The 14,984-nt window shown below is 46.0% G+C and overlaps 1 protein-coding gene across 5 annotated transcripts; it reads right to left on the bottom strand.

Annotated features, from left to right (window-relative positions):
- Positions 1-2,008: 2,008 nt before the first annotated feature.
- On the bottom strand, positions 2,009-14,783 carry LOC120952908 (phosphorylase b kinase gamma catalytic chain, skeletal muscle/heart isoform). 5 transcript variants are annotated; one of them, XM_040372482.2, is made up of 10 exons: positions 13,729-14,782; positions 9,779-9,948; positions 9,404-9,688; positions 9,212-9,302; positions 8,998-9,134; positions 8,827-8,924; positions 7,237-7,320; positions 6,384-6,398; positions 3,334-3,492; positions 2,009-3,234 (listed from the first exon to the last, which is right to left on the bottom strand). In XM_040372482.2, the coding sequence occupies exons 1-10, from the start codon at positions 13,818-13,820 to the stop codon at positions 3,100-3,102; spliced, it is 1,266 nt and encodes a 421-aa protein (XP_040228416.1). In that variant the 5' UTR covers positions 13,821-14,782; the 3' UTR covers positions 2,009-3,099. The 5 variants fall into 5 exon arrangements, with proteins under 5 accessions (XP_040228416.1, XP_040228418.1, XP_040228417.1 ...); XM_040372484.2 differs by lacking the exon at positions 7,237-7,320 and having other exon boundaries at positions 13,729-14,783; XM_040372483.2 differs by lacking the exon at positions 6,384-6,398.
- Positions 14,784-14,984: the final 201 nt, after the last annotated feature.

The following is a 14,984-nucleotide window of genomic DNA, read 5'->3' as shown; positions in this document are numbered from 1 at the left end:
GGGGGGTAACTACACTCGAATCTTTTACCGACCGAGCGCTGCGTTTCGGTTCGGAATGCCTTCCGGCGGATTCCACGCCACACTTTGGGTTCGGATTTGCGTTGCCTCCACACTCCACACTGACACTGCATCCCGCCTGCCGTAGCCTACTTCTTTCATGTGTCACACCACCAAAACATAGCAAGCTCTACAACTACGATGGTTTGCTGGCGCGACGCTCATTTATGTTCGAGCCCTGCAAAACATGCTTTTCACCAAGCACAATCAACACGCACGCGTTAGCTCTAACTTTGCGCAAAGCTTTGGTTCCGATTCTCTCCCTTTTCTAGTACAAGCGCACACTTACTACGTACACTTTTCAAAGCCATCTTTTAAGCACGCACGAAGAATCTGCACACCAGCTCGGGCCGTGGTTCGATTCCACCTGTATCGGGCACATCTAGCCACTATTGCGTACAAAACATACCTGAACCTCGCGTAACCGTAGCGACAGCAGATGTGTGTGTCGATCAAAGTCAGTCATGAGACGTGAATGAGGCAGTGTCTTGCGTGCCACGGGTGGGACGACCCTTTGGCTGCCTGCTCCCGTGCCTTGACACGGCGTCTTTTCGTCCCGCATGAAGCGGGCCGTTTAGCTTAGTTTATAGAAGAATTGATAGCATTTTTTTTTTATTTCGGACTGTTAATCCAGCCGTGCTGCTGTTAGATTACGGAAGGAAATTAAAAAAAAAATACACACTCACACACACGCCTCTTTGGGAAAAAAATATTTCCCGGCTCACTCTCCACTGCCTCTCTCGCTTTACCGTGTACCTTCGCGCTAAGCGGGACTGGGCGACTGGGACTACAGAGAAGAGGGAGAAAAAAATGCCACAAACACGTTCTACAAGAGCTGCACGCACACTAACCCACACTAACGGACACCTGTACGCCGAAGGGGGTTTCTATGCGACGGTACCACCACTACTACCACAGCAGAAAGATGTTGAGGAGCAGGAGCAGCAGCAGCATCCGATCACAATCCCGCACAGGGATCGTTCGAGCGAAGGAAAATGCTGGCAAACATTTATGAAATAAACTTTTCAGCGTTTTTCTTCTTCTACTACAGCGTGCAAGGAAAACTATAGCGCCCTACAATAAATGGACACCCCTACGGACACGTTTCTTTTTCACGCACACACACACGCATACATACAAACACAGTGATCTCCGTTGCTGAGAGTGTACGAGTACGAGCAAGACGGCCGATCGGCACATTCCACAAATTTTTCACCTAATCAATTTCCAACACTTCCGTAAAGATTTGTAACGCAAAAAGATGCGACAACGAATGCGCTTTTCCGAAGCACACACACACGCGTGCTGCTTGAATTGTTTGAGGCAGTTCACTTCTGTTTGCTTCGGACAGGCTGTCGTCACCAGCCACTGGGCAGCCCGTGGCTGTTCTCTCACCAACTTGGTATTGATTCCAGCCTCTTTCGTCAGTAGACTCCACTCGCTACTAACGCTGGGGCACATGGTTTCCTTCACTAAAATATTATTTTCTTCCACCTGTGTATGGACAACAAACAATCACGCACGGAAAAATCCACCCACAAACGACGGCAAGTGTGATGGTGCGGTGGAACTAATAACAACAAACACGGTTCCGCACTCGTTTCGGCTGACAGAAGAGAGCACTTTGATCGGAGCAGGACGGGATCGGAAGATAAACCAGCCGCACGGTTGCTGCGGTGTAACGTGACCCAAGCAACAGTTATTCCAGCCGAGCATAAGCAGGCGCCTGTTCCAAGACAATGCCGTTACGGTCACTGCATCACGTTTCGGTTTGTGTCCTGGGTGGAAGCGTTACGGTGCGTTACCACCGTTGCATTAGATGCGTTACGAAGCATGATCGTGTTTTAGAACTGCAAGGTCTTTTTTTTTTAATTCGTCAGTAATAATAAACCAGATTACACAGACTATAATATGAAAATTATGAAATAACTATGTCAGCTCAACATGCATATAAATATTGTATTGCTTTTTAGTAGATATATTTTTTCGACTAATGTAACTAATTTACTACAGTAAGTAGCACGATTTATTTAGTTACTATTTATGTTTATAACCTTAAAACAAAACATAGGAAATGAAAAACGCTTCTCTGTTTCACTGTACCCTTCATTAGGGTTCGTCGTTTACCGTCCTTGTAACGTACATTGCAATGCTCAATACGCCCACAATGTGTAACAAACAAGAGTGTCTCATTTTTGTCATTTGGTTCATACGTATATTACCTCTTCTTACTTATTATTAACAGTAGTGTACATAGCTATGGTTGTATAAAAAAAAAAAACAAAAAAGGCGAAAAACTTAATATCATCTTCTCAGAAGCAGATCCTTCCTTTTCCCGTTGCCTGCACCTCCTTTACACAGCATAATCACGTGAACCTCCCTCACTCTTCTGTTCTCATTGCTTTGCTTTCTATGTCTGTCCGACGAATGATCGCTTGTGCTGCCTGCATTAGTCCAGTCCTGCTGCATTGTTTTGTTCTGCAGCCATAGCCACCTAGGTAGTAGGAGGTTGCAGGGTAAATTCTAGCTGTTAAATTTACTATGCTAACGAGAAACAGTCGTTTCTCCTCTTTAACTATTTGTAGTGCACACTAGACAGGGGAGGAGAAGGGGAGGGGGGGGGGGGATGGGGCCATGTGAGATGAAACAGGAATCATAGTACGTGGATGCAGTGTCGGATGGATGAATGTTTAAGTAGGGTAGCTAAGGTTGATGAAACTGATCCTGCCAACGCAAACGCTGATCGCTGTGATCATGCGCGCTACACTCTAGGATTGCTTATCGAACTTATTGCGAGCAGCGTTTAACGTGTGGAGACGATCGCGACCAAATCGCGAATGCAACGGACGACATTCTCCTAATGCTGCCATGGTTATTGCTGCGTGCAAGCGTTCATTTTTTCACCGAGCGTTGCACACCACCGTGCGCCACCTTGATCTAGCGCCTTCCTCTCCGATTGATTCCAGCCGCGAATTGATGGTCCCGCGCATCGTAACGGGCGGCAGCAGCAACAGCAGTAGCGAGCTTGTGCACCTCTACAGCCTATCGATTAAGGCTGTTGATATAAAGATTATAAACCTCGCATCGAGGCGTATTCTCGAACAGGGCGGCCCGGTTTTGACCCTCGCCCTTCTTGACCCAGTGGCCGTACACTCGAAATGCACATCCATCGATGACCTGTAGCGTAGAGCGGAGAGAGAGGGAGAAAAGGAGAAGTTATTCATTGCGTTATCAACTTTTCATATCAAAATTCGCCCAACCGCATCAACACCTTACCTTGCGCAGCACCTTGACGCGGTACGGGTCTCTGAGCGCATCCTCGACGCGCAGCGGTTCCGGCGTGTACCGTAGCCTCTTGATCCGGATCATAGCGCGTACACACAGTATAGCAAACTGAAACTTCTTCCTAGCGTTGAACTGACTTTGCTTACGCAACTGTAAGGGTGTGTGTGTTCAGCGACGCAAAAGAAAGGACAAAAATAGATGCAAAAAAAAAAAACGTGGACGTTTTGGGTCGGTCAAACGGGGGATTTTTGAGGCAATTTTGAGTTTATGATGCAAAAAGGGGTTAGAGGAGGAGGGGATGAAACAAACAGAAATGAAAACACCGCACAATTTGTATTTAAGTGAGCGGTAGAAATGAGGTGAAAATTATTCGAAAATGAGATAAAAAGTGAGTGGTAAAATGTGGTACATGTACGAATGGGTTGAATGGTTGAAAGAAAGTTTCGAAAATGGTATTAGAATTTTCATAACAAGCCAATAATAATAATGGGACAAGTTTAATCAAAAAGAGAGAGAGAGAGAGAGAGAGGGAGAAATAGAGAAAGAGAGAGAGAGAGAGAGAGAGAAAGAGAAAAGAGAGAGAGAGAAGAAATAAATCAATCCGTTAATATTGCACTAAACGGTTCCGCCCGTCCATCCGGTCGTGGTAGTGTAAAAGTAGAATGTAGCAATTTACATGGATATAACAAGAGAGGATATTCGTGAAACAAGAGCACAAATGATGAGTATCGTTTGAGTTAAAGGATTCTGATTGTTTGGTTTGGTAAACTGTAGCCTGCGAATGAAGAAAGAAAAAGGTAGTAGAAGAAAAGAGAGGGAGAGAGAGAGAGAGAGAGAAAGATAGATCGATAGGCAAATTTTTTTCGTACAATTTTGGGTACATTTTCAATTGCTCAGTTCATTTGTGGGATGTACGGGATAATAGTGTAAGCATCTATTTGGCCAGTGTGTTACCATTTAAAAAAAAAAATAATAGAGCACACACACACACATACATACAAACGGAGAAGGTAAAACAACACCATCACTTCAACACAACAGCACTTTTACAAATAGCGTTGCATTTGCATTTGCTTTCATCACAACAATCACACACACTCAACGTAAATGTGCACCAACTAAAGAAGCTCAGAGAAAGAAAAACCGCATAAAATCACAACCACAATTTGCCTTTAGTTATTTAAACCGTAAACAAAGCAAAGCTAAATTGGCTCTCTTCACAGACGCAAAGAAGCAGCACCGCCAGAAGAACAATGTAATTACGTCAATTCATACGTTTTCTGGCTTCTTTTTTTCTTTAATTGATTTGATTCGTACCTCTATTGTATAGCAGAGGGATGGGATTTTATTTTAAATATATACAACCGACATCAAGTGAACGGATGTCATTTATGAAAAAAAACAACGTTTTATCAAAATTTGCCATATCTATCAACAGTCCGTAAACGTAAATTCTCTCTCTTTTGGGGATGGGGATTTGGGGTATTAAATCGAAGCGAAAAATGCACAAGCGTACCTTAAACTTTGGTTAAGTTATGTTGTTAAAAGTAATAATTATGCAACAAAGTAAAAGCCATTCGACCCAGCGAAACCATTGCCCAAAGCTGCAACTGTTTGAAATGTGCATCTGAAACCGTCGTCGATACAATGAAAAGGCTCCTAAACAGTCGATGTTTTTTTGTTGTTGTAATTTTTAAAGATAAATATAGGTAATAAATGGAAACAAAACGATCACTAACTGTATCACAACTTATCTATGTAACAGTAATTTAAAGCTTTTTGTACTGTAGTAGTGTTTTAAAGCCCTACTCCTCTGTGTCTTGAGAATGTCTGTAGTAACGTGTGAATCCATCAACCATTGTGTCGAAGGACAACATTGTTTTCACTAGCCTTACGATCAACGACAACAACAACAACACACCCCAGGCGTAATTGTGTGTTTATGGAGTGTTGTTCTGTTTGAGTGAGAAGAGTTTGCTGCTGCTGCTCTGTTGTAGTTTACTGTCGACGCGTGTTTACGCGTGTGTGTGTTCGATCGACATTGCTAACGAAATTATGATCACCGATCCGATCACCATCGGCACACAGTATAGAAGAGCAAATAAGAAAACAGTCTACCTTTTACTCGTTTGGTAACACATGTTAATTTCAGTGCCCTACATGTTCGCTGGGATAAGAAAAGAGAAGGATTGAAGGCTTTGGTGAATATAGTCACGGTGGTGGGTTTTTTTTTTCAAACCCGTACGAGGATGACCAGTGTATGAACTAGTATGAGATGATGTGCTCTTATTTTGCGAATCTCCTTCACCCACAACTCCACAACCGTAGCGGGGGGACGGGCACGAATCCACGACGACCAAAAAACACGCTATATGGCTAAGGCATGCAAGGAAATATTGGTTAGTAGTGATGCAGTATGGGCACGGAACACACGTTAGACACGAATCTATCTACTCGACCAATGATGATACGGGTGGTTCTGGTTGGAACAACAAAAATCACACACAAAAACACACAAGAACGGTACACAGACGTGTGTACACAGACACACGTGTAAGCATACTGTTCCAGCATAAGCACAGATGGTGGACATTGAGTGAAGTTTTGATGTGTACATTTGATTCAATTATCAAAAGGTAAGATTATATGCACAAAGCGATTGTTATTTATAGCCGCAAACTACCAAAAAAACACTGTTAGAGCACAACGCCAACGGTGAAAAGCACGATAGCAAGTGAGGGTCTACACTAAACCCCCCCAAAATCATCACACAGTGGCGGCAAGAAGCGTTTAACGTCCCCGGGAAGGGTTGGAAAACGTTGCTTTTGTGATACAAGTCTAATGTGAAAACATTTGCAATACTTTTTTACAACACACAAGCGCAACGTTTTCCGCACACTAGCAAGAAAACTCGACCCGGCGGGACTCGAACTACTGCGTGAAAAAGCAATTATCGCTAAGGTGATCGATTAAATATCGACTAAAAAGAATGTGTTAATTTTTAAAACATTTTACGCTTCAATTTGGATTGCTAGTCGTACATTTTCCGTGGGGTTCTGGAAGACAAGTGTGAGAAAAAGAAACGATTGTCAGTATATGACCAGCCGGTACAAAAGGCAAGACACGTTTAAGTAGTAGAAAAAGAAAAAAAATCCGCTTTTCGCTTATTGTCCTGTAATTTCGCATAATAATTAGCTTTAAAAAAATGAATGAAAATATAAGAAACCAAAAAACAGAAATGAACGATGCAAAACAAATAACATGAAAAGACAATACGAGAGAGAGAGAAAAAACAAAAACCCTTAAATCACCATCGTTTTAATGAAACTTTACACAGATGTGTATTGCAACGTTGCTACTACCGATAGTAGTACAAGGGAACACAACACTGGGGCAATACTATCGGTTTGGAGCTGCAGCAATAAAGCTGCAGACGCGTTAACGATACGTCACGAAATTAGCGATGGTATGATAAACTGAACCGTCGCAGCTAATAGAAGAAGTAATGCAAAGCTCAATTCGCAGCTCTTCACCGGGAGGTGAACATTTGTCGCATTTACTTATACTATTGAACTTTTAATTTGACGTAGTAAACGATGGTGATGTTTATAAATCAAGTGAACAATAGTTTTGATCAAGCAACAATTAAGTAATTATTCGAAACAGGTAGGTGAAAATCAGTTATCATCACAATTAACATTACAGAACGAATACTAACAAACTGGAAGTGAAACGGAAGTGAAACAAATAACAGAAAAGAAAACATGAACATAAATGAAATGAAGAGAGAACAAAAAAAAAAAGAAAGACAAACAGCGAAACGTGGAACAAACACAATAAGGAAACATAAAACAACGAAAACAAAACAAAAAAGAACAGTATAATCAACATTACCAGTGCGAGGTCAGCAATGCGACTGAAGCGTCGCGATTTAACCGAAAGGCTCCGTTTCAGAGGTCCAATGTCTTGCTCGAAAAGCTATTTAACCGCACACGCACACATAACGGTCGAGTTGAGATGGTGTTGTATGGTAATGGCGGGACAGTTGTGCCAATATCATATCATCATCACCGTGTCATGACCGGCGTTAGGAGGTTTTGTTTTTTTTTTTTTGGATTTGGGAATCGGTTATCCAGGTTTTCCCCCCATCATCGTGTACAGTTGGGTAGAGTTTTTTTTGTTTTTGCAATCAATTCAAGTCGATTGATCATAGAAAAGCCATAACCATCACGATAGTAGCAGATGAGTGTGGCAGATGATGACGGCAAGGTGTAGTAGTGGCGCAGTAGATGCGCATGACCACGTAGAGCCCAGGTAGATGATGTTCCAGTAGGTGGGTGTTGGCCGTGCAAGCGGGATCCATAGTTTTCGATGCGCCACCACACCATATTCAGCCACATGCACCGAATCGCGTGTGCAAATGGGTGAGATACAATATGGGTGTGCGTGTGGTGTGATGCAATAACAACGATCCAACAGATTTGGAAGGTGTGAGATTTGCAATCGTGTGGGTGTGTGTTTTGAGTATGATTTTCCAGCATTTTTTGTTTTTGCAAATTGCCCAACCAATGTAAAGTTTGAATAGAAAAGATAAAAAATAAAAATAAAAGAAAGGAAATGGTTAATATTTGTTCCAAGGAAGATTTCGATTTGCATCAGATACATTAATTTTCTACAGAAAGCTACGATTATGGTGTCTGCGGGAAAGGCAAGGGAAGCTTGAAGCGGCATTGGTATAGCTTGACAACCGATCCATGATCACGTTCTATGATTCATCTTGATTATCTGCTCAAACTTGTTTACAAACGATCGCCTCTGTTCGCAGCGCGTTTCATGGTTTACAAACAAAATGCACACCGCTCATCGGAGCGGAATAAATTTGCCACCAACAAACAGACGGGATCAGCTCTCGCATACGTCAATCGCATACGCCGGGGTGCGACGATCATGTGTGACAATTTAGAAGCAGGGAAAACATTTCTGCAAACAATTCGAAACGGTGCGTTAGCGTATACCGACCGGGTGGACACGGCAAGTGTAGTACGCGCGCACGAGTTATTTATAGAACCTCAGTTTCAGAACACGAATCACGCGACACGTTCGTCAAGCTGCGCCAATGCTATCGCTTCATTGCCGTGTGTGTGAGTGCGCGAATTGCCGTTCATGCGGCGGCCTTTCGCTGCGTTTAATTGCTGGCGTGCTACTTTCCCCCACAACCCAAGAGCCGGGCCTTTCACCAGCCGAAATTGAAATGTTTTGTAAGAACAGCAACACCATCATATAGTGGTAAAGAAAAGGCAAGAACTAAAACCAAGACCATATGTACAGAAGAGGTGCGCACAAGAGGTGCGGAAGGAAAACAAAATTAAGCAGAAGAATGGGTAAACTAAAGCAATGGAGGAACACTGGAACGCTTCCCGCCACTGTGACGTGTCTTCCAGTGGCACAAACGTAAGCTAGCCATTGCCAAGCCATCCTACTTACAACTGTGTTGAAGAAGGGATGCTTCAACGCTTCCGTGACTGTGATTCGCTTCGATGGATCGACCACCAGGCATTTGCGTATCAGGTCCTTGGGATCCTCTGCGGGGAAAGAAGCATCGCACACATTAGAATGTTTTTTGCTTTGAAAGTAATGCCAAAAAGGATTGCGCACCTGAAATGTCAGCCCACTCCGGGGAGGTGAAGCTGTATTTGCCTTCCATGATGTTACGCAGCATTACCATCTGCTTCCGATGCCAGAACGGTGGACAGCCGACCAGTAGCGTGAACATGATCACGCCGCAGGCCCATCTATGGTAGGGAAATGATAAAACAGAAGGGGAACATTATACTCCCAATTGCAGTGGAGGAATGTCGTTGATAGTTACATGTCCACCTCCTTCGAGTATCCTGGCGCATCCTCGAACATGTTGCACTTTAATGTTTCCGGTGCCAAATATCCAGGAGTTCCACAGAGATCTGAGAAAAAAAAAGAATGAAAACACATAATTTAAGCACGGATCTACATTATCACCCGATCCGGTAGCCCAAACCACCACCACCACCACCACCACACTTACCATACAGTTTTTCGCCCTCTTTCAGCACCCGGGCGAACCCGAAATCGGTGATCTTCACGTTGAGATTATCGTCGAGCAGGATGTTCTCCGGTTTCAGATCACGATGCACAATGTTCTTCGAATGGATGTAGTCGACGCCCTCGAATATCTGGCGCATGATGTAGCGGGACTTTTTCTCGGACAGTGTCACCACCGAGGTGAGATAATCGAACAGCTCGCCCTGCCGGCACAGTTCGAACACGAGGAAAATGAACGCATCCGATTCGAACACATCCTGCAGCTCGACTACGGGAGAGTTGGAAAGAGGCATTAGAAATATTAATAAAACGTTTCAAACGCCTGCTACACAGCACGTGCGACCGTTTCGCTACTTACTGATAAACTTGTGTCCCATCACTTGGCGCAGGATTTGAATTTCCTGCCGGGTTGCTTCCAGCATGTGGTTGGAATCGCCCGTCTCTGCCGCGCCGAGATCGATGATCTTTGCCGCAAACTCCTTGCCCGTTTCCTTCTCGATGCATCGCCGTACCGTCGAGCTGATGCCTCTGTGGCGATGAATCGCGTGGGGAAGAAACAGTAGGACACGTTTTGGTTGAATATGCAATTGATAGGCGGGTTAATGGGTTTATGATGGACATCATTAGATTGAAATGATGGCGCTGGAGTTAAGTTATTCCGAGTGCGGGGAGAGTGCGAACGAGTCTAGACATGAGGGCACGTGTATGACGTATGACGCGTGTCATAAGATCATCCGATCATCTGATTGCTTAAACTCATTCCATAGCTGTAGTGTGTTAATTGTAAGATCATCCCGAACAGTGATTGGGAGTGAAGAGCTGAGGTTTAAAAAGGCCAAGAATTAGCATATTGTCGCAAATTAATCCCTCCGATTAAGGCACACGGTACACATACTGTGCTCATCAAACATCGCAACATAACCAAAGTCACAAGATTGCGCGCGACAATCCGAACCAACTCGCTTGGGGGCAGCAAAAGCAGTCCAATTTTCTCATTGAGCAAATCCCTTTCTACCAACTGGTTGTTCTCCCAATCACCAGTTGATCGTACGAATTAGCAAACCCCGCTCTCCTCTAAAGCTTCTTCTCCACAGATCCCCCTCCGCGCTGTGTCAGGCAAATCACGTCCAATTTGCAATTGATGTGCGGTAGTGGATCACTGGACACGGTTGGCTCTTTCCAACAATCCGGTAGCAGCAAGAGCGCTACCACTGCACCTCCGGTTGGTCGATCGTTTTGGGAAGGATCGCTAGCTTCCGCACATTGAGCTAGGCCGCTAGGCCGCAACCAGATCCAAAGCAGATCTTCGCTGCCAGACGTGTCGCTCAGCCGCTCGCCATACCCTTGGTTTAGGACCGTGGGAAGGATTGGTTCAGTGCGCTATCCAATTTAGCACACGCAAAGCTGCACCATCTGTCTGGCACGGTCCGGAAGTCACAGCTGCAGTGCAGCGTGGGGCGGTTCGTTACGTGACGACTAAAACGAGCCCCTCTAAGCGGCTGGCTTGGCGGCGGTACTCCGTGGGAGGAGAAGGGCGCGATGACGGCAACTGTTCATTCATCCACGCGCAAATGCCACAAACGGCGCAGTAATGATCGATGGCGACAACGGGTCGCTCTCTCTCTCTCTCTCTCCCTTTCTCTCTTTCTCTCTCAACGCTCCAATCAAATTATCTTTCCCTGTTCGTCGCGAGTAGCGGCGTGGCGCGTGTCAAGATCGCTGGGAATGGATGGGGCTGGTGTGTCCCGTGACTCTGCTCACGCTACGATCACCGACCGAGACGATCGATTCTAAGTGTTCGGAATGGGGTTTTGCGCTACCCAAGCGGTTTAAAATTGAAGCAGCCAAATCGCTACGATGTAGTGAGTTCACGATCGATGTTTACATTCCCACCCCGCACACACTGTGAACCGATTCGATCCGATCGAAGATTGCAATCGGAAGAGAGTCTCGATCCGGTGGGCGGTTGGGGGGGGGGGGGGGGGCGACTGCTAGTGGGGCCGTGTTAAAAATAGCACAATAACACCCAGCCCCATCGCAGCACACATGCGCACGAAGCTTAATTGTGGCATTGTGAGATACATGCACACAGCACACTTACACCACACCATGCAAGACCACACGATACGAGCCGGGCTTGGGGGCACGTCAAACGCGACTACCTTGGCGGCGTCAGTCAGAAACGATCACCCCTCCCCCTCCTCTTCCTTACTCAACTCGCGGATCAATATACCGAGCGATGTACGAATTTGGAAAGTATTTCATCATCTGGGGGAAAGTTGGATAATTGATGGATGGGTGTTTAGCAGAACGGGACTATTTATACATCTCATCCATGTTGTAGAACAAAATAAATTAAATATGTCATATTGCCATTTAGAGGGAGGAAGATAGCTGATGTTCTAAAAGAGAAGACCAGAAATGAAAACGAAAGGCCAACACTACAATAACAATCCTCCGTTTTGGGGGTAAGATGAGAGGGACACACCTATACCACCAGACCCCCCCCCCCCCCCCCAACGGTTCCGCTGTATCCGTCCCGAAAAGAGGGGGACGATGATCAGCAGGTGGAAAGGTTAAATGTAAATAGAAACAAGTATAAAAATGGGACAGTTTCGCCGACACGTTGTCACGGGGGCGCCCGTGCTCTCACCCTCCCCTCGTAAATCCACCGTTCAGAATGTTTTTTTTTTGTACCTTCTTCTCCTTCTCCTCCCCCCTCTCCCGCTGCTCGCTGTAAGTGCTCAATGATCGCGGCGATTACATCCATTCCGCGCGAATTACACTTGCTGAGCGGGCGCTCTGCCACTGCGTTAGCGAGATCCCGATTGTTGGGAAAATTAATTTTAGCACACTTTTTCTATCTATCGCTGCCGTCGCCGTTTTGGGGGGGCTGTGTTCAAGAGAAAAAACCGGCCGTTACCGGCCATTGCTACGGATGCGGCAGGACATCGGGCTGGGATAAATATATGTGTTGTCACACGCGTCAATGGTGACGTGCTGCATTCCTCGCCGTTTGTCACCCGTGTTTCGCGACCAGCGGCCAGCGGGCTGAAGTCAACAACAATATAGCCCACCTTCTCGGTTCGTTCAAACAAAAACTGCATTGCATTGTTCGGGTTGTTCGGTGTACGCAATTTGTAGCACCGTTTTCCTGCTACGACGCCGCGGTCCATTATCTCTCTCGCGTGGATTCGTGGAATCGTAACGAGGAATCTAAACGCCCCATGCCCCTGCTTGCTGAAGGCACGATCGAGAAGGCCGGACTGCGACACGTCGGGCAAAAGGGTGCACACGGGTGAGGGGACACACAGCCTACTCGCAGCTGTGCTGGCAGGTTTGTTTGTTGTGCGTTACACGGTGTTACATGAGGGCTTAAGGAGCGAGAGAGCGGCTGCTTCGGGGAGATAAACAATGAATGAGGTGGATTTTTACAATTGCAGCAATAAACCATGTTGGATTGCCTTCTTCTGGTAGAGGTATATCGTTTCGTGGATTGGCTGATTGATAAGGCGCCCCCCATCTTTTGTCTACGAGCACGTTGCTGTACGACTTAAAGCGTGAGGCTAATTAGGTTTAATGGCTATGAGTTTTTGTTTGCCATTTCGAGAACGGCACTTCCTTCCGATTTTGAAGGTCGGTCGGGCCAGCACTGATAAGAAGATTTCCATTCTGGAAAATTGAATCCTCATTTCCCATGGGTCCCCGTCGTTTCCATAGGCAACATGGTACAAAACACCGCCGCCCAGGTATGGGAAACACAGCCAACTGTTGCATGGTGTGTATGTGTGTGTTTATATATTTAAATGGCATTGGAATCGCGTGCGTCTGGGCGCTGGGCACACGACGAGGACAGAATCACGTACACACGCCCCTGCCAATCACGAAACGGGGCAAAACGCCAATCCGTACGAAAAAGGGAATGGAAAGATTCGTTGCTGTCGAGCCCCCTAAAAAGTGTGCCTCGTTCGGACGGTCTCCACATCCACAGCACCGTCCGGGACAGCAGTAACAGCAGCAAGGAAAGCGTGTGTCCGTGTTTCAATCAATTGAAATAAATTGATCATGTGTTGCCAAAAGGAATTGATTACTCAACGGTTAACCAGCGCACGTTGCCGTTGGTGAGGTACGGGGCACCGGGGTACGGTGAACGCTGGCCATCAAAAACAGAGCAAAAGCAAAAAGAGAAACAACCACGCTCGATCGATCGATTCGTGTGATGTAAGAAGGGGCCATTGTTGCTTCGCGTCAACGTCTTTTTTTGGAGAAAAGGGTCGGTAGTAGTTGTCTCTTGCCGCCTGCTCTTACCTGCCGAGAATTTCCTTGGGCTCGTACTTGGCGTAGAATCCCTTCGCCGCATCCTTGTCGGGCAGCAGATCGTCCTCCTCGTCCTTGGCCATTCTTTTTTTGAGGCTTATTTTTCGCGCCGGTACACCGTACGATAAGCGATATCGATTCAGATAGTCGTGGATTCGGTGCGGCTCACTGGTGCTGTTGTCGGCATGGACCGGATCGTTGCACGACGACGACGACGATAACGACGACGATGCTGATGCTGCTGGTGAGGACGGTGTTGAGCTGGAGTCACAACTGGCACTTGTGTCACCGAAACACGCCCGGAACGATTAAGTGAAGTAGATGATTAGACCAAATGCTCGCACCGACGCGGAATCAGCTTCACCACTCAGCCTCTGCACCGTCTGCCTCTTCCAAAACTGCACTCTTTACTTGCTTCACCTCGCGGCGGAATGCTCTACCGAACTCCAGCAAATGCTTGGCCTCGTTCCACGCGTTTAGTAAACAGCGTACCGTGGGGCCAAACACAGCGGGGCGTTTGTGTGTATGTGCGCACCGGTATCTCCCGATCCGCGCACCGTTTTAGCATCCGACTCCGAGCGGAACCGCTTTTGCAGTGATACAGTTTTCAATGTCAGAAAGGTTAAAACACACACTCTCCGCCTCGCTGCAAAGTGGTACGACGGTTTGGGGAAGGTGCGGGGTTTGTGCGGGCGGGTGCGGACTCTCCACCTCCTGCTGCTGCTGGGAGCACCAATTGGATGTCAACTTGACGGATGCACACACACGCAACACACATGCCACGATGCACCAACACACAGACACACACGTGCAGAGGGAGAGAAAACACACACGAGAAATGCAGACAAACGGCGATTATTGCAGTAAACAGTTCAAACAATCCAATTCACATGCAAATTAGCCAAATCGAAACGAGCAAATGATGGAATTTGGAGGCGAATCGTTGTGTTTCCGTAGTTCTTGCGTAAATTCGAAGGCAAATCGAAGGATGGAGCTGAGAACGGCCGATGTTTTCTTCTGTGTTTTTTCTTCGCTGAGCAACGGTGTCAGATTTGACATAAGCCTAGTGGTGGTTGGAAAACGGGTTGGCTCATTTTGTGTGTGTTTAATGTCTATTTACCTTGGTCGTTATGGATTGATATTGAAATCTCGCGGTTGTCCGGAATTTACCAATTTTACCAGCTTACTTTTATTGCTATTTTTGTAAAATCTCACTCTTATCCTATTAACGATTAAGCTTTCACTCA

This window comes from Anopheles coluzzii, chromosome 2, assembly GCF_943734685.1.
Source record: "Anopheles coluzzii chromosome 2, AcolN3, whole genome shotgun sequence".
In the NCBI taxonomy this organism is placed as follows: Eukaryota; Metazoa; Arthropoda; class Insecta; order Diptera; family Culicidae; genus Anopheles; species Anopheles coluzzii.
The sequence above is the reverse complement of the archived record's forward strand: the minus strand, read 5'-3'. Positions and strand labels throughout refer to the sequence as shown.